General features: G+C 42.8%; 1 protein-coding gene across 2 annotated transcripts; it reads right to left on the bottom strand.

The window, feature by feature from the left end:
- Window positions 1–946: 946 nt before the first annotated feature.
- ABHD17C (abhydrolase domain containing 17C, depalmitoylase) lies at window positions 947–21,801 on the bottom strand. Of its 2 annotated transcripts, none has more exons than XM_081337281.1 (3): window positions 20,685–21,801; window positions 12,739–12,918; window positions 947–1,634 (listed from the first exon to the last, which is right to left on the bottom strand). In XM_081337281.1, exons 1-3 carry the CDS (start codon window positions 21,200–21,202, stop codon window positions 1,553–1,555), a joined length of 780 nt encoding a protein of 259 aa, XP_081193407.1. In that variant the 5' UTR covers window positions 21,203–21,801; the 3' UTR covers window positions 947–1,552. The 2 variants fall into 2 exon arrangements, with proteins under 2 accessions (XP_081193407.1, XP_081193406.1); XM_081337280.1 differs by lacking the exon at window positions 947–1,634 and adding an exon at window positions 9,252–10,856 and having other exon boundaries at window positions 20,685–21,794.
- Between the last annotated feature and the right edge of the window lie 839 nt (window positions 21,802–22,640).

Genomic DNA, 22,640 nt, shown 5'->3' with positions numbered 1-22,640 from the left:
CGAAGTGGTTTCATGCGGCCCGCGAAGCCATCCTGGAAACAGTGAGGGAACGGCCCCCTCTGCCTTGGCCCTGGCCCAGAGACCCTCCTCCTGCCAGAGACCCCCAGATCTGTCCCACTCCTGCCCAGGCCCCCATAGGCACCCTTGATGCGAACGATGTAGAGCTGGCCATGCCCACCCAGCAGGCCATACGCACTCTAGCCACGCCCACCCAGTAGGCCACGCCTACCCTGGCCATACCCACCCAGCCCCCCGAGGGCAACCGCAATGCTGATGCGGCCCTCAATGAAATTGAGTTTGACACCCCTGTACTAAAGTGTGCCCAATCGGGCAATGCTCTTTAAGAGGATTCTAAATAGATGTCCTCTATTACTGAATATAGCAGAATTTCAAGTCTGAACCTGATCTCAGCCATGAAGGCACTGGCCAGTTTACACAGTTCCCTAAATCCTAGGTTGTTTTAAGCCAGAATGGCTAGGCTCACACATTGCACTAAGCTATAGACCACGGTTTATAGGAGCCATGGTGACGCAGTGGTTAGAATGCAGTATTGCATGCTAATTTAGCTCACTGCCAGCAGTTCAATCCTGACTGGCTCAAGGTTGACTCAGCCTTCCCTCCTTCCGAGGTTGGTAAAATGAGGACCCAGATTGTTGAGGGGCAATACGCTGTCTCTGTAAACCGCTTAGAAAGGGCTGTGAAGCACTGTGAAGCGGTATATAAGTACTATTGCTATTGCTATGGTTTACAAATCCCAGTGGCTGGTTTTGCAGAAACAGAGAAGCATCTTGTTGTGCCGTGATGCGTATCTAGCCACTGAGGTGTGGAGCCATTCTTATTCTTGTTTCTCAATCAATCACAATATGTAGACAAAAAAGACTGACATACCTTACAAGGTAGTCATAAGGATAACAAAATAATGCGCATAGTGAATTTGCAATGACTTTATTGGGACATTAATGGAAGGTCATCTATTTGACTCCCGTGGAATTTCGGAGTTCTGTTTGCGGGCGTATTTGTTTGTCCTTTTCTCCATCACCTCCAGCTGTTGGTTGGGTGAGATCATCTGGGGACTTGGAAAACGTGATGTCTCACAACTTATTTTTCCCCAATTTCATCTGAGCCAGATAATATTGTTGTCGGGAGGCCTGAATCACACTCTAACTTGATAATTGGATGGGCGAGTCCCGATCGATTCAAAACCTTTGTTGACCATATGGAACATTGGGTGTATACCTGATCTGGACGCAGGGATTTAGTTTGGAAATAATCCCTTGATCCACAATTGTGAACAGATACTCTGGACCTCTTGATCCCCAAAGCATCCCAAAGGTATTTTTCCAAAGGGCAAGTAGACTTTTTTTTTTTTTGTTTTTTTTCAGAACTGACCAAACTTCTTGGATGAGAAGCAAAACATTTTCAAGGGGGGAAAAAAACCCAAGTATGTCCAGTTGTCTTTTGGAAATGTACTTTTGGGACAGCCATGACCTGGGTGATTGAGAATTTCCATAGATATCTGGACCTCCTTGGCTTGGACTATCTTTTTCCAAGCTCATCTGGTTTTTCTAGCCAAGCACAGGGCTTTCAAAGTGATCCACTTTTCCAGGTCAGCTTTCCTGGTGCCGCTAAGGATTCTGGGAGTGGATTATTAAAAAAACAAAACAAAAAACACCAGAAATTGAGTTAGTACAGAGAGCTAAAGGGGTGACTTTAGTCCAGTTCAGCATATCTTAAAAGGGTTTTTGGTTAGAGTTAAAAATGTGGGGACTCAAGATAATGGATCTATATAAAAAGTGGCACGTAAAATTCAATAAACACGTGATAAATAATAAGTTTGCCTCCATCAGAGGTGGTGTCTTTCCCCATAGTACTTTCAGGGTCAAAATATCTTACTCATCTCAACATCCTTAGTGAAGCATGACTAATTCTAGAGTCATTGCAAGCTTTTTATCTGGGGAAAGATTAAGAGTGATAGAAAAGAGAGGAAACATTTCTAATGAAGGTCAGAACTATTTCCGACCCTCATAAAATCTGGTGGATGAGACACGGGCAAGTGTTACGCCACAACAAGAAGCCACAATTTGAAAGTTGGAAAAACATTTTCACCAAACGAGGAGCTTGTAATTTCCATTTTGATCAACAGGGGGCCCTTTAACTATCCTTCCTATCAATTTCCCAGGGACATGGATTGTGTTGGGAAACACCAGGTGATAGTCACAATGCACATATTTCATCTGCCGTAAATTTTTGGTATGTCAGAATGTGACAAGCAAGTGATAGTGTTCCACAAACATTTCCTATGACACCCAGCGAAGGGGTTTTCCCTGCTTCTCTGCTCAAAAGAACAAAAAGTCATTAAAACAAATTTTAGGCCAAACCCAACGTGATGTGCATTTAGTAGAGGGTTGTTTTTAATCTTTAATAATATCTGTTGTAACAAGGATAGAAGATAATCTATATGGCCACCCAACTTGCACACAGGGACTATAATAAATATCAATGAGTAGGCTTGGAAAGATAATGATTGTAAATTTTTCTCTCCTCCCTAGAAATAATTTAAGTTAATTATTTATGTTAGTATCTTCCCAGTGCAAACAAAACTGAATATCAGAAAAATCAAAAGAAACTTTAGTAGAAGTATTAATTCTTGAACTGAAATTACTTAATAGTGGGTTTGCAATTGTAAATATGTGCTTTATTCATTGCATGAGGCAAGGGAACACATAGTCCATTTTCCCTCTTGACTCAATAAGTTGCCTCTTTTCACCCTGCAGGACTCTACCTCCCATTATCCCCAGCTATTTTAAACAGATGCAGTAAACTCCAATTGCCATAGAAAAATGACAGGCAATCTTTTTTTTTCTTCGTTCAGTGCTCTGGAAGGCTCTGTGATAGCCTTGCGAATTGATTGATTTCAACCTTCAATATCTGATAGGTCACGTATAAGGTAAAGGAGAGGTTTTCATAAACTTCAGCAGCTAATGATCCAGATGATCACAGATTTCATGTTGATTGTATTACAGATAGGACTGGACTGGTTTCAAAATCGTTCTCTCTTTAGAGAGATAGAGGGAGGTGGAATTTCAGAGTATTAGTCCCTGTACGCTTCTCAAAATTCACTCTCAAGTTTAGGCTTCTGAAAAATAACTTTGCTCCCCTTGATTCAGGAATTTATTGCCTCTCAAGAGATCCAGATAGTTAGGAGAGGTAGAGATTTCTAGGAGAATCTTTTCAAGCAACTCTTTGTAACCAGATCCCACAGAAATCTATTTGAATCTTAATATTCCAGGATCTCGGTTTCATCTAAAAAACAGATTAAACAGAATCCGAAACCATTTTAGGTTCATAGACAAGGTGTATCAGAAAGGGCTAGGACACCTCCTAAATTTCATTCTACCCTCCAAATGTTGCAAATAATATTTAAATAATTCCATGGTCAGTTTTGCAAACACCATGTAACCTGCCTTCCCCTTTTTGGTTAACCCTAAACATTCTTTGCCGGCCATCCGCCTGCTTCATCTCTGCTGCGTCTTTTTCCACGAAGCAAATGGGCTTTCCCCAAAAGCTTCCACCAAATATGAGATTTTTGGACCATTTGATCGAGCAAAGAAGAGTTTAGCAAAATTCCCTCCTCCACCCCACCACGCCATAACACACCTGTTGACATTCCACCACCCCCCCTCCACCAGTCACAGAGTGGAAACCACAGGTCTGATCTAGCCTGCCGGTTCAGGCCATCTGGTTCACAGACTTCAGATAAGGGACAATCCCACCCCACGTCCACTTTTTCCCAGATCCTCTTTTGGGGGGGAAAAAACAATTAAAAGGCGAACTGCTCCAGGAGTTTCATTTTGTCTGATGTGGAAAGAGTGAACCAGCTCCTGAGTTTCTGTTCATGGAAAGAGAGGACCTAGGTCAGCTGGTTCAGGGAAGCTCTACATTCCCCCCACCCCCCACCACCACCACCAGAATAGGGACCTACTGGGGCTGGTGCACTGGATAAACTACTCAGGACAGTCCTTATCAAGGTAGATGCAAAGGGCATCAAAGCTTGGGCGGTGGATCAAGGAAAAAAAAAGTCTCCTGCATCAAGTTTTCCATAGCAACAGGTGTGTTTTCCCAGCCGCTCCCACTGATTCAAACAACCATTGTCAGGCAAAAAAAAAAAAAAAGCACAATATGAGATCTACACGGGTCATTTCTGGGAAAAACGTTTTGCTTGATCATAAAAAGTTGACATCCTAAACGATTGCTTGAATATCTTAGGTTAGCATCCGGCTGGTGAGCAGGAAGAAAGAGGAGGAAGAGGAACCTGGCAAAGATTAGCAGATGGGAAGTAGGCAGGAAGACTTTCCCATGGCCAGCCGACATGGGCTTTTCGGGTGAGGAAGCGCTCTTGGGTGCCCACCCATCTCGGATCCCTCTTGCAAAGGAGGCCAGCTGATGGCTTCAGCTTGCCAAGCAGTTCTGACTGCTGCTTCTTAAAAAGAAGGAAAGAGGTTCAAAAGCTTTGCGTTTCCGAACATCTTCACATCTTCAACATCACCAAGACAATTCCTTCCACCAGAACATCACTAAGACCGCTGGGGAAGAAGCTTTCAGCGTTCCTTGTTTTTTTAAAAACGTTAACAGTTTTTAAACGGCCCAGGTCATTGAGTCTGGCCACGTATAAATGTAATAAACGGTTATTAAAAAGCGAAGGAGATCCTCCTCTGCTGCAGGCAAGCAACCGGATCACCTGTTTGGATCTTTCAGAGGAAAACAAACAAAAACAAACCATGCAGTGCCCAACTCTGCTGAAGTTTGCACCACAGAGTCGCTTTTGGGGAGACGGGCAGCAAATAAGTAAATAAATAAAATACATGAAACATGCAGCTCCCTGAACTGAGCAAATGAGCCTGAGTGCCTAGGCTCATTCAATTTTTAAGTTACAAGTTGGCATCACAAGGTGGACCACAAACTAGCCAAAGCATTTGGCAAGTGGTTCAAAATGTGTTTTGTGCAAACCACAGTACCTAAGGCAAGGGTCTCCAACTCCCCCCGCGCCCAACCCCTGGGTCCATGGACCAGTACCAGGCCGCGGCATGCCAACAACCAGTCCGCACAAACAAGGAAAGCCTCATTTGGGGGATGCAGGCAGCACACAAACCACACACCCTCCGGTCCATGGAAAAACCTCTCTCCACATAACCGGTCCCTGGTACCCAAAAGGTTGGGGATCTCTGACCTAAGGCACCAAAGGATGGATCACACAGGTTTATCATAAAGCCTTGGGATGAGGGAAAGGTAAGACCTTTTTTGCAACTCTTGCCCATGTGTGCTTTGCTTTAACATAGTTTGTTCTCTAGGCCCCTAATTGGCTGAATGTGTGAATTATGCTAGACTGTAAATTGTGGCTTACAAAACACTACACTCTAAACTTGAAATCAAACTGTTATGGGATGGCTTGAAAAGGAACTCAAGCTATAAAAACATGCAGCCTGCATGAACTATTAGGAAAATCGCTCCATATCCGAGAGATGGAGAGAGAAAGAGAAGGCCAGCATCAAACGGAAAGTGTCTCCGCATCGGTTACATTTGCTGATAATGTCCCCCCTTGACTTCGTGGTCAGGCGTATCTTGGGAAAGGGACGTCGAAGAATGATTCTCGCAACTCTGGGGCGCTTCGGATTCCTCCAGGAGGAACCCAGGGACGGCGCCCTCTCCTCATTTCCGGTTAAATATTTACATGACTCCTGAGCTACTCCGGAGAGGAATAATACCCTCTTCCTGCGCCCACTTTTCGGGATCCTGGGAAGGGATTAAGTCATCAGTCGGGTCGGTTCAAGGAGAGGAACGCGAGCGCGCAATGGAGAGCAGTAGTCCAGACAGTGGAATGTAATGGAACGGAATAAAAAAGGAGCTGGAAGGGACCTTGGAGGTCTTCTAGTCCAACCCCGCGCTCAAGCAGGAGAACCTATACCGTCTCAGACAAGTAAATGTCTAGTCTCTTCTTAAAAATTTCCAGTGATGGAGCACCGACAATTTCCACTGTTCCACTGGTTAATTGTCCTCACTGTGTGGAAGTTGCTCCTTAATTCCAAGTTGCTTCTCTCTTTGGTCAGTTTCCAACCATTGTTTCTCGTCCTTCCCTCTGGTGCTTTGGAGAATAATTTGCCCCCCTCTTCTTTCTGGCAGGCCCTCAAATACTGGAGTGCTGCTATCATGTCACCCTCATTTCTTCTTTTCTTTAGACTAGCCACACCCAAATCCTGCAGCCCTTCTTCACATTCATCGTAGATCTCCAAAAGGACGCGCGCCCTCCGGCCGCCGCCTTCTCTTTATTAATCGGAGGCAAGTCTTCTTGCCCAGTCCGTTTCCTCCCAGCCAGATGGCTGAAGGCTTCCCCCTCTCGGGGTGTGTGATTCCTCGGGTGATAAGCAGCCAACTCAGGTTGCAACCAAGCGCAGAGCTCCTCCAGAGTCCGTCCCGCGCCCCAACCGGGCGACTCCCCAGCGTCCATCCGGACTTGCAGGGGGGCTGTCCGACCCTGGCGCAGAGAACCGGGAGGGGGGAAAGGGGCGGGAGGGAAGCACACGTCTCGGGACCAAGAGACCCTCCTGCCAAGCAAGATCTGCAATGTCCGGCGGTCTGGCGAGGGATTTCGAGCAGAGCCACTTCGCAGGTTTGGAGAAGCGCGCAGGGCAACATCCCCGCGCCACCTGAGCAGAAGTCAGGAGAAAGCTCCGCGCTGAATCTGAAGCCCCCACAGAGGACTTTGCCCCCAGGCTTCCCCAGGACCACCTCTCATCGCTGCGTCTCTGACAGCTGAAGGCCAATCAACCCCAGCCTCCCCCCCCCAAAATAAAATAAAATAAAATAAAATCGGGAAAACGCGCCTGAGCTTTCGCTGGTGCTTCGAAACTCTCCACCCTTCCTCCAGGTTTCCTCCCTTCCACCTCGAACTACGCGCCGGTATCTCGCCTTGTAACTTGAGGATCAGAGCGCCCTTTTCCCGGGAAGAGCCGTTTTCCCGGTAACGTTTTGGATCAAGCCCGCAGCAGAAAGAACTGTTCAATAAGCCGACGGCCTCTTCAGCCGTTCCCACCCATCTTTACTGATCGTCGGATGGACCGGCGGCAGATCGTTTGATGTTTCTTCTTCACGCGTTTCCAAAAGGGATGAAATGAACCAATGTCTACGGAGAGTCTCACGGTTGTCCCAACGGTGCTTTTTCCAAAAGGCAACTGGACTTTCCTGGAAGCGTCTTGGAACGAGAAGCAAAAACGTCTTCAAAGAAAAACACGAAAGTCTAGTTGGCTCTTGTAAAAGCACCTTGGGGGTGAAATGAAGCACTCGCTTCCCATCTTGTTGGTTCTTCAAATAGCCTAAGAGCAGCTTTGGGACTCATCCAGCTCCTTAATCCTTGCAGAGTTCCCAAAGAAGCCAGAGACCCGTGATAAATAGTATTCCTCCAAACCAGCAACACACCTCGTGAGCTTTCTAAATTTACTCATGGGGTTGGGTAATCCTTCATCCTCACTGTTGCTATATAGCACGAATAACATAGGGATCTCTGAGCCAAGTGTGAATGTACTTAATAAAACAATCTTTCTTTAGGAGAACTGATAGAACGGCTGTGGTAATCCTGTGTCTATTGATTATGAACTCAATAGGAGTCTGGATAAGTTAAGTTTACATCGCAGGATCCACCGATGCAAGAATTGACTGAACAAGAGTCTCTTGGTGTGAGGCATGAAGCTTATCAGCTGCCAGCATTTGAAGAGCTGATACACAACTTTGAGAAAATACCTAGCGCCTTCCAGCAACTGAATATATAATAATAAAAAATGGATAGAAAGACTTGGGTTTCCCCAGTTTGTTAAACCAGGGTTTACTAAACTACATCTTCACACAACTTACTGAACCACAAACACACCATGTAGGTTTGCGTGAGATAAGGAGCCACAAAGCAGCCAATCCTATTTTAGCCTTGCACATTGGACACTCCTGTTTCCCACGCATTAAGAAGAAATGCTTGTCGTGCTTTACAAAATATTTATTTATTATTTATTCTGGCTTTCATGTGCTGTGAAATTAACCTTCTGTTTCTCAACACTGGTGTAGGGGGGGAACTGCATTTGTGCTGCAGCCAGACCCGAGTTATTATTTTTTTAACTTTGTAGCTGCCTGTAAAACACGCCAATATCTCCCTTATGCAGCTGCTTTACATGCTTTGAAGCAGGCGTTTATCTGAGGCAGTCCTGCAACACTGAAGTTCTTTGTCACATTCAGAGTTTACTTACTGGCAGCAGAGAAGATGCCTGTCTCAGGCTCTCATCATAAATAATAGCCCTTGGAATAGAAATGGCCAAATAGGTTTTGCAGCAGGCATCTAAGGAGGCCTATGTGTCCCCCAGCAAGGAATTCACAATGCCAAAGTCAGGATTGAAAGGAAGCTTTGCCAGGCCCCTGGCGATCTTCTGCCATTGTGTGCTCTGGGGAAGGGTCTGCTCTACGTGATTAACCCCCCCCCCCACCACCACCAGCAACCAGCCTAGGCAGGATAGGCAAACATTTGGTAGCCAGAAACTACAATTAACATTTTTGAGAAGGTGAGAGGGGGCAAGGGGGGGGGGCTGCACTATAGACCAAACCTGAGAGTAAAAGGTCATGATGTAGCACAGGCTGGGAATTCTCCTTGGCTGCTTCTTCCCCGTAAGAGGAATGTTATAAATCTGTTTTTGGGGCGTACAGCACAATTTTTATGATTGCTGTGTCTCAGAATGCTAGGAAACTGTCACTGGAGACATAATTCCAGGGGTTGAGAACAATGATCAAATACTACACTGGTCTACACTGTGGCCCCAAGCCACAATATACGGGTTAATACCTAGACCCACACAGGAAACACTTGGCTGAATTTTTAGTCCCTAAAGAACCAAAATATATACTTGAATGCCAGTAAGCTGGAAAGAAGCTCTTTGTAAAATCAAACACAACTAAGCCCAGACTGGCCTACACATGGCAGTACACAAAATAATCCCAAAGCGATGCTCCTTCTAAAATGGGAATTAGTGATTTAAATTCCACACTTCGATTCCAACAGCAACATCATTAAACCACCGTGCTTCCATACTGCAACAAAATACCTCAAATGAAAGATTCTCTCTTCCTTCTGTTATCCTTTGGTAGATACCAACAGAAATATTTGGTTATATATTCTCAGTTACAGTGCAGTGATTAGGAAAAAGCAATACAGTAATTGGCAATCTCTATTCCATGCATCCTTTATTCCATTACAACCACTGTTGTTGCGTTCCGGCAACAAATACACAAACCATAATCAATTGTAATCTGTTTGTACAACAATCAAAGGCTTACAGTACATTTAAGGCCGTTCAACTTGGGGACAAAACTTTAGGCCTTTTAGTGTAATGATTTTAAAAGTGTTTTGCATATTCTGTGCAATTCCAGTGTCAAAATGATAAATTTCCCCTAAACCAACCAACCAACAAACAAACAAAGAAAAAAAGGATCAGTTTCAATGAGAGTTACACAAATTCATCAAAAACAAAATGTGCAATTTGTTAGTTGTCCTGGAAATCTTATAAAACCTTTAATAGCAAAGCAAGACAGGGATAAAAACTTATAACAAAACATAATTCATATACAAACCAGAATTTGTTAAACTAGTCCTAAATTTTATAAATTGCCAGGAGTTATGCATTGAAGTAAACCCACTTATATACAATATTTTTTAAAAAATCTTTAGAAGGAATGCAGGTCACGCAAGTAAACTGCCAAAGCCGGATCTTACTCAAGATTGAGAACATTATCTTAGGAAGGGGGTTAGTGAATTCGTACATTTCTTCCAGTTGTTTTTTTTTTAAAAAAAGAAGAATTCAAAGGTTTATCCATTTGGTTATTATAACTTTCCAAGTATTTCATTTTGTAAATTTGCAAAAAAAAAAAGACGATTGAAATGTTGCTTGAGAATTGCCGCAGTGTACCAACTGAGGACATTCTCCAGAAATTTTCATTCATTATTGTAGACAGGAAGGAAAAGTCACCAAAAACGCTCCCCTGTGAAACACAACGAAAAATCACCACAAAATTCCTTTCCAGTTACAATAGCAGAGTTTAGAAATGGAAAATGCTCTAAGACTGAAGCCGTGGTCCAGATCCTTTGCATTCCAGATCATGGGAAGATTTTAAAAAGAGACAGAGAGAAAAAAAAAGAAAAAAAAAGAAAAGCCCTATACATATAGATATTTAAGACGAACTACCTGAAAGGCAGGGTAGGAAAATGGGGGAAATATTATACTGCACAAATAGTGTCCTCACGTTCATCCATTGTCCTTCTACATCTCCAGCTTTTCTAGTGTAAGGAACGTACAAAATATTGTGGGCTACAGTAGTGACCATGAGAATAGCTTCCTGATATATATAAAAAAGGAGACAGTCAAGACTTGATTGGATCCTGCCCTATCAAAAGGGCTTTTCTTCATAGTATAAAGCTATGACAGTTAATCCAGTTAATGCATGTGCAAAAACAGGTAAATTCTTCTATTCACAGTTAAATGAGGTAAAAAAAAAAGAAAAGAAAAGAAAAGGAAAAAAATCAAGAAAAAAAAATCAAGTACTGTAGGTGTCTTCAGGAATTAGGAAGTTCATGAGATATGAACTGTTTTAGTCGTTCAAGGTACTGTGCATAAAGCTCTATGTCGTTGTGCCCAGCCCCTTCCACCCAAAGGGGTTCCACAGCCCGAGGGCACCGCTCATACATGGCCAAACCGTGGGAAAAATCTATGACTTCATCTTCGGTGCCGTGAATCACCAACACGGGAGAGGTGACTTTTGAAATCTTGTCAATGCTGAGGAAATAAGCACAAAGTCAACAGGTTATTAAAGAGGATGCCACATTCAGCAATGCTCTTTGGTTTCTTCAAACTATCTTCAGGAATCTTAAGGATGCTAAAGGAGAAGGCCATCAACAACCCGGCCTAAATTACTAAAAAAAAAGAAAAAAAAGAAGAAGCCATCCGTTCTATGGAGAGGGTTCAGTACAATAGATCAGAGGTCCCCAACTTTTTGAGCACCAGGGACCGGTTCCGTGGAGAGAGGTTTTTCTGCGGACAGCAGGGGGTGTGGTTTCATGTCCTGCCTGCAACCTGCTTTGCTTGTTTGCGCAGACCGGCTTCTGGCATGCTGCGGCCCGGTGCTGGTCCACGGACCGGAGATTGGAGGACCCCTGCAATAGATGGCTCAGAAAAGCACTGGACATGTATCAAAGCATCATTCTCAAACAACTAGATCAGGGATCCCCCAAACCCTGGGCCGCGGCTTGTTCAAAACTCGGCCGCGGGAGTGAGCACGTGCAACACTTGCGCAAATGGAGCTGTGTGTGCGCACACCTGCCACTCACACACACACCCCTTTGTGGTGCTGGGATGGGCTGCCAAGCTGGAAAGGTTGGGGACTGCTGAATTAAGATGACAGCGCAGGCCAACTGGTTCTCTGGCGCTTGAGAACCTTTTTTGATATTTGTGCATCTCCCACTATTGAACTATTTCTCTCAGCATCCTTCTTCTCCCTTGGCTACACTTGTTACAGTCACTGGTGTCAATGCCCAGAATTCTCTTCTGCCTGAGGACACGCCCCCGCTTTCCATGCTTAGATGAAAAGACATCAAAAAATATATGTAGACTCAATTTTTTTTAAAAAAAGGAACTGGAAAATGTTATGTAAATGTTTGCACTTGGGGTCCTCCATAACTGATAGTGTCTTGATAAAGAACATTCCCCTAGAACAGGGGTCTTCAAATTTGGCCCTTTTATGACTTGTGGACTTCAACTCCCAGAATTCCTCAGCCAGAATTCTGGGAGTTGAAGTCCACAAGTCATAAAAGGGCCAAGTTTGAAGAGCCCTGCCCTAGAAGCTGCCTTCAAGGAATGAACAAAACTGTCCATGTAATACAATGAGATCTGTCTGGCATGTTTCAGGAGAAGATATTTTGCTTAATTGTAAAAAGGGGCATCGGAAATGTCTGGTTAGCATGGGGGAATAAAGCGGCAAGAACTAGCAGATAAGGTGGGAGGTAGGCAGAAAGAGGCTTTCTTATGGCAGTCAGATGGGTTTCTCCAATGAGAAACAGCTACTGGACACCAACGTATCTCTAATCTTCTTTCTTGCTGAAAAGAATAGTCCTGAGAATCCAAAAGAGAGTGAGCTGAGCATGCTGGATGGCACCCGGGTCTGTCTGCGAAGTTCTATTTTCTACATAATTATAATTTTGATTTTTCCAGCTTGCCCAACATTTGTACTACCCGTTCTATGAAAATGTTTAAAATGGCGTTTTCGAACGTGCCCACTTTTAAACACTTCTCACCAGAAAGGAACAATGCACAACCAGTTGGTGCTTACTTGCTAAGCGGCTTTACACATTTTTGCAGCAAGCAGACGCATTTCACAACCAAGTGGTCTATATCGCACTCTGCTCTAAGCTCTGGGCAATCACCCCAAAGATCAGAATTACTTCAAAGACCATGGCATTTAGCTATTTTCCCTCTAATGATGCTCAGCTCCGCTGTATTGCTATTCTGTAGGAGAATAGAGACCCACCCACCCACCCCCTCAGATTATGATTACCGTTTTCACAATTTATAACGTACTTACAGGCTTTTTCTTTAAGGCTACATATGGAATTTAATTATTATTAATGAATGATGCTTCCCACAGATGCAATTCTGCACATACCTTGGAAAAGCATCAAAGCAATAGGTTTTTCTGGTGTCAGGGAAAGCTACCCTCAATCCAGACATCAAAGGTGAATGAAGGATTACAGCTGCACACTCGTACCGAGATGCCAGATCTACCGTGGGAACAGTTCCAATACTCTGTCCATACAGAATGATGTTTTCAGGACTGACACCATACCTGCAAGGAGAAAGCAAAGGAGATCAGATATGCACTGCATTTTTTAAAAAGAGATTCATTCTTTTTAAAAAAAACACACAATTTTTTAGATACAAGATTTTTTAGAAAAAAGACTTTTTTTGGCAGATAGAAGATATACACTAGCACACTTGTCAAATCCCTGGGATGGTTTTGTACAATATATCTGGGAATATATTATTGATATGGCTTTATAGCCTATAGCAGTGATGGCGAACCTTTCAGAGACCAAGTGCCCAAAGTGCAACCCAAAACCCACTTACGTATCATCAGGTGCTGGGTGGGTGTGGCCCATTGGGTGGGTGTGGCCAATTTTGTGGGCATGGCCTATTGGGTGGGCATGGCTGCAGTGGTAATGGCAGACTGGGTGGGACTAAAAAGTTCAAGCAATCAATTCCAACTTTGCGAGAACTTTTTTTTTCCTGCGAGAAGTTGAAATTGATTGATTGATTGAACCTTTTTTTTTTGCACACGGTGGCGGAGGCCTAAAGCGAAAAGGTTTTATAAAACCCAGCTGAAGGCCTAGGACTGGGTCGATGGCACGCGTGCCCAGAGAGAGGGCTCTGAGTGCCACCTGTGGCACCCATGCCATAGGTTCGCCACCATGGGCCTATAGGTAACACATGAATTACACTTGGGGTATGATAATAGAAAATATATGAGGAAAGTCAAAAAGCAAAATTTATCAACCAAGTTATCATTTTGGCCTTAATTCTATAAATCTGGATAGTAACCACCACTATACTTCTCTGTCAGAGAAATATGTTTCACGTCTTGCCACATTCCTAGCGTTTAATAAATTTTCTAAATAAATACTTTATGTTTCAGCTAGACATCAAGAGATCAGATAGCCAATGCCAAGGTCCTCATTCAGGAAGATAATGTTCAGAGAGAGATGGGGCAAAGAAGGGAAGCCAGAAAATGTGAATGAAAGAGGCTGGCAATTAATTATTATAAATTATTTGAGTTCTTTACAAAGACATTATGTGGATCTAAATGATAATTTATTTCTGCCTCAGTTTCCATGCTTGTAAAGTTGGAAAACCTGCTTATTTTAAATGGTTGGTATGAAGACAGCACTGCATTCATCGTAAAGCGTATAGGATTATGGCAGGATTGATTTTGGCGTATGCATAGATAATGATGAAGACACAGATATATTTAAAGCATTACTCAAACGTATTTGTCCTACGGTGTAAGTTTTAGGCTCTTATCAAGTCCCTAGTAGTCCAGCTTTAGAGAGCCCAATACATTTTAAAGAAGAGTTGTGGACTCACTCTTAAAAATATTTTCTTTGAAGGTAAAAGGGAGGGGGGAAATGTCTCTAAGAAAACAAAAAAAAATCTATGTGACTTTATGGAACATTCAGAATAAAATTTATGAACAAGCTTCTCCTGTACAGTTCATAAGAGCCTTGGTGGAGCAGTGGGCTAATGCCTCCTTGAGTAACACCAGCTGCCTGCAATTAGTGCAGGTTCGAGTCCCACCAGGCTCAAGGTTGACTCAGCCTTCCATCCTTCCGAGGTAGGTAAAATGAGGACCCAGATTGTTGGGGGCAATTAAGCTGACTTTGTAATAATGCCGCTTGGGGGGTGTGTGTGTGAAAGCCCTAATAAGCAGGCATATACATAGAATGAAGGCTACTGCTAAGCTTGTAAGCCGCCCTGAGTCTTCGGAGAAGGGCGGGATATAAATGGAATTAAAATAAATAAATAAATAAAATAAATCTCTTCGAAAAATCCCTAAAACTAGGCAGCGAGACTTTTAGTAGCGCAATATTGGAAGAAGGAAGAACTGCCGAATATAGAAGAATGGACTTTAAAAGTCTCCAATCTGGCGGAAATGGCAAAGATCTCAGCGTACTTGAAAGACCAGTCGCAACAGAGATATATTGTGGAGTGGAAAAGATGGATTGATTACATCCAGAATAAATATGCGACTAAAAAGTTTCACCTAGCATTTGAATAAGTATTGATGTGATATATAAATTACTTGTAGTTATTTTAATAAGAGTTAAAGTGCGATAGAACTTAATATTTTATTGTTGTTTGCATAAGGTAGATTATGATTGTTTGTATTTTTATACCCTGTATTTAGCTCTGGGAAGTCGGGGAGGGGGGAGGGGGAGGGGGAGGGAGGAGTTGGGGAGGTTTGGGGAGAGGGGAGGGGGTTGGGAGGGGTTTTTGTCTTTTTTTAAAAATGTATTGTAAAACTTTTCAATAAAAAAATAAAATAAAATAAAATAAATAATATATATATATATATATATATATATATATATATATATATATATATATATATATATATATATATATATATATATATATATATATATATATATATATATATATATATATATATATATATATATATATATATATATATATATATATATATATATATATAAAAAGAAAAATCCCTAAAACTACAGGATGTCAAATGCATGTTTGCAGGACGGGAGCAGAAAAGATGGGCACAGTGGAAAGATACAGGGTTGAAAAGGTAAAAGTTTACTATGTTTTGGGACTGGCTGACAGTGTACTTGCATTCTGAAATAAAAACACAAGTGTCCACAAAGACGAACCCAAAGTACACCAGAAATGACAGGTCCAGCTTTTCCCAAACCAATTTAAACACAGCGTGAGTTTAAGAACACAATGGCGTTGCTTTTAAAAAAAAAGGTGTGAAAGAAGAGGAGAGTCAGATTTGCAACAAATTTTATTTATAAGCTGTAAATAAGTAGCCACACTGCTTATGGGTGCCAATTTGTTATGATAGAACTACTTATGTACCTTTCTGATACACAAAAAATGCCAGGAAAAGATTTCTTTTTTTTCCCTCTTTTCTAGTTCAGGATCAGATAAACCAGCACCCAACTCTAACAATTCTCTAATAATCAGCCTTTTGTGTTTTTCTGGGGGGGGGGAATGGGGGTAGTTGCAAAGATAGAAAATATAGCTCTTAAGCTAGAGAAGGTACCAGAATGGTGCTTCAACAGCAGCGACAGCACTGGGTTGATGTTTCCTTACAATAGAGGTCTTCCAACGTGGCCCTTTTATGACTTCTGGACTTCAACTCCCAGAATTCCTCAGCCAGGCACGAGTGCCTGGCTGAGGAATTCTGGGAGTTGAAGTCCAGAAGTCATAAAAGGGCCACGTTTGAAGACCCCTGCCTTACAAGCTATTATTCCTTCAAAAGAAGATCCTTCTCCTACAATATTGGGACGTTATTTTCTAACTTACAGAAATACTGTGAGAATATGAAATCCTTAAAAAAGTTTTTCACGCACCAAACTGTACCAAAGCCAAATCACATTCCTGTTCCCGTTACCACCACCACCCCTTTTCTGAATGGCAGACAAACTAGGATTTTCACAACAAACCGTCTTTTTTAATTCCAGAAAAGTTCCAAAAACTCTCTGGAACTTGCTATCTGCCCTTCTGCAGACACGCCGTTATCTTCCTCCACCCCACCCCTAATCTGGAACCATCAGTATGAGAACAAGTACTACCCTTGCTTTCCCAATGTAGTACTTTGTGCAAACTGTTACTCAAAGCTAGTTGCCTCTTCCTCTCTGAATTCCCAAGTTATTTTTCGATAGAAAAGGGTGGACAGGGCTAAATGCAACTGCTACATCATCTTATACCAACTGCTAACATTTGGTGCCTGGTACTGCTGGATTTCTTCAGCGTAAGAAAATTCTTTGCAAAGCATAGCGTAAAATTTTGCAACGTGTAAGATTAAACATAAAAGCCTGGCTTTTCGAGTTACAACTATAAACGCTTGCACAGTGCGTTTTTACCACTCTGGTTTGTTTAGGAAGACTAACGTTTGTACTGTGTGTAAATTTAACTAGTTGCATTTAATTGAAGATGTCCTTCGAGAAGCAAAGGGAGTATTAGAAATCTAAAAGGCTGTTAATCACAGGTAGGAAGCATTTGCTAGCCACTTAAGGATTCCCTTCACTGACCAAACTATTAATAATTCAGAAGAAAGCTACATTTCTTTACGGTTTTTTGCTTTGTTTTTTAATTGGAGCCATATACAATATCTGTTCAAACTCAAACTCTGGGAAACAATTCTGCAATAGATACTCATCAGAGGAAGTTCTCCCCAGGTTTTCTGGAACAGGATACAAGCTTTTTCCCCCCTTCAATCTGAATACTTTACAGGCATCTATATTAACAGGAAGTTGAGTAAAAATGGCTCCAGGAAATCACTTTTTTTAAAAAACAACAACTATATAACAAATAGTGCTGTTTTGGAGTGGGACCCAAACCCATCTTCATCTAGGCAAATTCACTTAGTGACTTTGGATAAGTTATTCTCTCCGTGATATCTACCTCAAAGGCTCTTTTTCGGAGATAAAATGGAGACACCCATGTAAGCTTCCTAGACCATAGTGGGGTGTAGACCTAACATGTGATGACTGTGGTGCTTATGCAATGAATATACACATAACAAGCAATAAGGATTTTTAAGCCAGTGTTGCTGAATAATTCATAGAGTAGATTCTTGCATTGTATAAAAGTTTTTTCCCCCGTTATGGATTAGTGTGTGTGCAAAACCACAACCACTTTTATAAACTGGCATGGTTTATAAAACATAGTGAACAGCTTAAAACGCCTTTCAGATTGTGGATTATTGAATAAAACCTGCCAAAATAACCTTGATGCAGCTGGAGGTATAAAAGCCAGACATCCTTTAACCCACAGGTTTATATCAGAAAGTTGGTTACTGACTTGTAGGAAAATTATGCTTAAGTTACAGATGTTTTTTGAAACCCAGAATCTATCATATGACACATACTAAAGAATTAATATTTTCACTTAAAAGCAAAAAAAAAAAATTAAAAGGGATCACATTAGCAAAACAAAGTTTTAAAAGTATGGCTGACTCAATGTACTTTTTGCCTCACACAGCGAATCTGGAAACTAGCATCTTGACTTGAATTACTCTACAAAAGGCTGGACACAAATCTAACCCATTAAATAAAAGCTTGACCATAAGAAAGTTTAAAGACCACTGACTTAATCACACTAGGAATTATTTATTTCAAGACAGTTGTGTTATATCACAGCTCCACATATCATCTAAATCACGGGTGTGAAACTCGATCGTGTCACGTGACATATCATGATGTATTGCAACTTTTTTGCCTTTGCGGAGTTGATGGATCCAGTCTGTGGGCCGCCAGTTTGACACCCCTGATCTAAGTCCAATTGGGAAATAAAGCAATGGTTGAGTGCAGGGTAGGCATAAAACAAACCCTCTCTTGCAGCATTGCTCTGATTCTCTATTTTGCTTTTTTAGAAAGTCTATTGAGGAAGAAAGAAATTAATCCTTCTCAGCTCCAAGCCTGATCAGACCTTTGAACAATTACTTTTTCTCTGTTATCAGTACTGAATATTACTTAGCAATTAAAACAGAAAGCTCTGCTCAGCAAAAATTATGCCACCTCATTTACCGGTTGAGCTCTGGATGGCTCCCGACCTTCGCTCCTTCCGACGTGATCTAAAAACCTATTTGTTTGAACAAGCCGGCCTGGTATGATGGGTTTGGGTTTTAATTCTTGTTTTTAAGTAATTTATTTATTGTATATGGGCACTATGGTTTAATCTGTTTTTAATTTTTGTATTTTGGTATTTATTGCCCTGTTCACAGCCCTGAGTCCTTCGGGAGAAGGGCGGTATACAAATTAAATTAAATAAATAAAAATAAATTATATCTCAGTTCTCTGACTGAATATACTCAGTACTTTTATTAAATAGGACTACGATTAATAACCTGTGATTAATTATTCTATGGTGAGCTCACAGTGCGTACCTTTCTGATGTGGAAAAAGTAAACTTATCCAATACTGCACAAAGAATAAAACATTAAGAGCTAAATATGTGTGAATTGATCACAGTTGGAGTCAACATGTTCCAAGCAGATTTAGATACTTCCTCTTACTTAGGTTACAGAAATTACAAACATACAGAAACGTAAAACGAAAGGAACTCGCTTTCTCATCAGGATAAAGGAATCTGTATGAAGGAGGGGTTGGGGGAAAAATCACACCTCAACTTCCTTATGATGTGATTGAGTTTTGGTGTCTGATTTCAACATTTGTCTGAAATAGTATAGGATTTCCTGTTTGAGCAGGGATTGGACTAGAAGACCTCCAAGATCCCTTCCGACTCTTTTATTGTAATTCATTTCAAAATAGGAGACAGTAAAAACAAAACATCTTTGAGTTGAGCTCAACTCCAGCTGACTGCATGAATGGCAACAATACTAACTAGATCTAGATCTCACCTATATACTCCAAACTGTGAGATTACTATTCTTAGAGCATAGGCTGTATCCTATGGGCATAAGTACTCAACACAGGTGGTCCTCAACTTACAACCATTTGTTTAGAGAAAGTTATAATAGAACTGAAAAGAATGACTTATAGCAGATCTTCATGCTTATAGCTGACGCAGCATCCTGTAAAATTTGGATGCTTGGAAACCATGTTTATGGTTCTTGCAATGTGCCAGAGGTCATGTGATTAGCATATGCAACCTGCCCACCCGGCTTTAGTCAAGCAAAGTCAATGGAGGAAGTCAGATTTACTTAACGGCCGTGGCAAAAAAAGGTCATAAAACTGGGGGAGACTCATTTAACCAGTCTTGCTTAGCAACAGAAATTCCAGTCCTAACTGTGGTTGTAAGTTGAGGACTACCTGTAATGCCTTCTATTTCTCATTTATATTCAGGTAACCTGAATATAATTTTCATTCCCTCTTCATTGAGAGCAGGAGTAATAGATTGAGAAGCTGGAAGAAAATATAAAAGACTTCAACCTCAAAGTTGATTGATCTTATTGGCCAGTATGAACCTGAACAATCTCCTAACTTTTGTATTCAAGACTGCAGATATTCAATATTAATTTCAAGCGAGACACTAAACTGATATACTCTAATTAAAATTGCTAAACCCAAAGCATGTTTGCTATGTATCTTCTTTATACCAGCAACAACCTGCCAAAGATTAAAGTATGCTGCCTCAATTTCCAGACTTCCATTTCCAGAATTCTCAGGTAACGTGATCTTTCACAAAGCCAAAGCCCTAAAAGCCAACAACGCTACCCTATAAAATTTCCTGATTATTACTGGTTGTGAAAAAGAACTTTTGAGCCTATTAAAATCTAGCTTGGTGAGTGAAGGATTTTTATGTGACTGCCCTTACCTACCTAGGTTAAGCATCCTAACATAATAGGTTTGATACTACCTAGTTAGCACAATGCAACCATAGCTTTATTTTGACTTGTTACCATTATATTGTTGTGTTGTCTAAGAATGCAAAAAATCAAATCTCACAGCGAGTGTTGAATTACAAAACATCACTATTGCTATCTTTTCTGTTACCTGACAATTAAGGCTTAGGCATCCCTGCTAGCAACCTCCCATTTTCAGTTTAATCAAAAGACACTCAAGAGAGACTGTAATTTCACATCAAAGAATCAGCTGCTTAAGAAAGATTGGTTTGCAGAACTGGCAGGACTAAGGTTTCTGTTTAAGAAACACAAAGGTCTCTTATCTGGGATTGCAACAAAGTCAGCATTGCAAACAAGCAGCAGGAAGAATACAGCAGTCCACCCAGCTGTATCAAGACAACTTTGTACTCATTATGCTACAAACAAGATAGCATCTCAAAGAGGTGATTAAAACTACCACCTGCCACCATTTCCTCAGGCATTTTTGCTCATCTTGCATTTACCTTGTTCTTAAGGCCTGCCAAGCTGCATCAATGTCTGCATAAAGGTTTTTTTCCGATGGTTTACCAGTGCTGACTCCATAACCCGAGTAATCATAAGAGAAGACATTGCAGTTGATGCGGGAGCCGAGGCCAATATAGAAGCTGCACATTTGGCCCAGGTCGACAGCGTTGCCGTGAGAGAAAAGCAGGGTATACCGGCTAGAAGGAGCACAGCGAACAAACATGCATCCCAGCCGGTTATCCCTGGCTGTGCGCGAAAAGAAGACTTCAACAGCATCCAGTTCTCGTTGGGAATACTGCCAGTCAGCCCGTTCAGTCAAATGTAGGCTACAACTGCTGGTTGGCGTCCCCACCGTAGCAGCGCTTTCTTGCTGTTCTAGTTGCATCACAGTGTAAGTGGGTTCCGGGGGTAAAAACGCCAGTTTGGCCGCTATGCGACTGGGGCAAGGTGGGCAGCAGAAGAGCCAGCATAGCTCGCCTAGAGAGAAACCGTTCATTCTGGGGCCTTGTTCTGGCATCAGAGATGCTTGATGGGAAACCACACCACGAAGAGACGGAAAAAAGGATTCAGAGACGATCCCGGAGGAAACGTTTTCACTTCAAGTGCCCCAGATCGGAGGCGACCTGTTTCATCAAGGCTCAGAATTATTCTAAAAACTCACACCCAAGAGGTCCATGGCTTCTAGGAACACCCGAATGGACGCCAAGGAACGAATTCCATCCTCAATTTTTCCTCTTGAAAAGTCTCCCAAAAAGACCCAACTAGAACGGCTGCCGTGCGCGATTTCTAGCAGCTGGACATTCAGACTCTCTCTCTCTCTTTTTTTTTAAAATCCACCGTGAAGCCTTCTCTTCCGAACTGTCACCTACCCCAGATACCTAAACCTGGCATGATCTCTACATAAGACTCCCAGTAAACCAACATGGAAGATGGCCCAGCTCCCTCCTGGCTCACGCAGAGAGCCACTCTAATCTCTTATAAGGGGCTACGTTTTGTTAAAAATATGAAATCCTGGCAGCCCCTATTCAAGAGTTTTATCCCCTTCCCCAACCAATGAAGCCCCTCTCAAAAGACCCCCAAGCCTCTACCTCCAATACTCACTTCCTCGTCCTCCGCTCCCTTTAATCCCCGAGGGCTTCTGACTCTTGGGACGCCCACCTGCCTCGGGCTGGAGCCCCCTCCCAGCTTTACTATCCCCCCCCACACACACCCAGGCAGCCCTACGAACTGAAGCCCCCCCCCCTTGCCAATATGACCGCCCCCCGCCCCCTAGGCCAGCCTGAGAGGCCTTCTTCACGTCCAAGGCGGCCTGGAGGAAAGGGGCCTCCCAGGGACGGAGCGAGGCGGCGGCGGCGGCCTCGAGAGAAAACCAGGCCGGGACAGTCAGGCGGCGCCTCCTCCTCTTCCTCCTCCTCCTCCCGCGAAGGATGGAGAGCGGGTCCTTCGCTTTCCAGGCGGCCGCAGGAGCGTCCCAGACGGAAGCGGGAAGGAGCGAGCCCGGCGGGTCGGAGCAAGGCCGGGCCTTCCTTTCGTCCTCGTCTTTCCCCCTGGCTACCTTTCCCTCCTCCCCGTCGAGTCGAGGGTTCACTTCCGGGTCACTGCCCGCCCCGTTCCCACGGCTCTGCCGCGAAAGAGGAGCGCTTTACCCTGAGAGGAAGAAGAGAGAGAGGGTGGGGTGGGTGGGGAGAAGACCAACCAACCAATCAGAAGAGCGGCTGGAGATATTATTATTTTTTTCCCCACTCGCTCTCAGGCTCCCTCCTTATGCGCCTGCGCGTTCTCCACCGCTTTTGGTCCCGTCTCCGTAATGAACCATAGAGTCACCTCGCCACTTCTTACTGCCCCCTGGGTAGGCGCAGCTGAAACTGCTGCTGCTTCAAGAATAATCCCGCCCTAACTTCAGCCGGCTCTTGTGGCACGTGCAGGCGCGGGGAGCTTTAGTTGGTCCTGTTCGG

The sequence above is a fragment of the Vipera berus genome (genome assembly GCF_964194415.1).
Source record: "Vipera berus genome assembly, chromosome: 12".
Taxonomy (NCBI): Eukaryota; Metazoa; Chordata; class Lepidosauria; order Squamata; family Viperidae; genus Vipera; species Vipera berus.
This window is presented reverse-complemented; position numbering and strand designations above follow the sequence as displayed.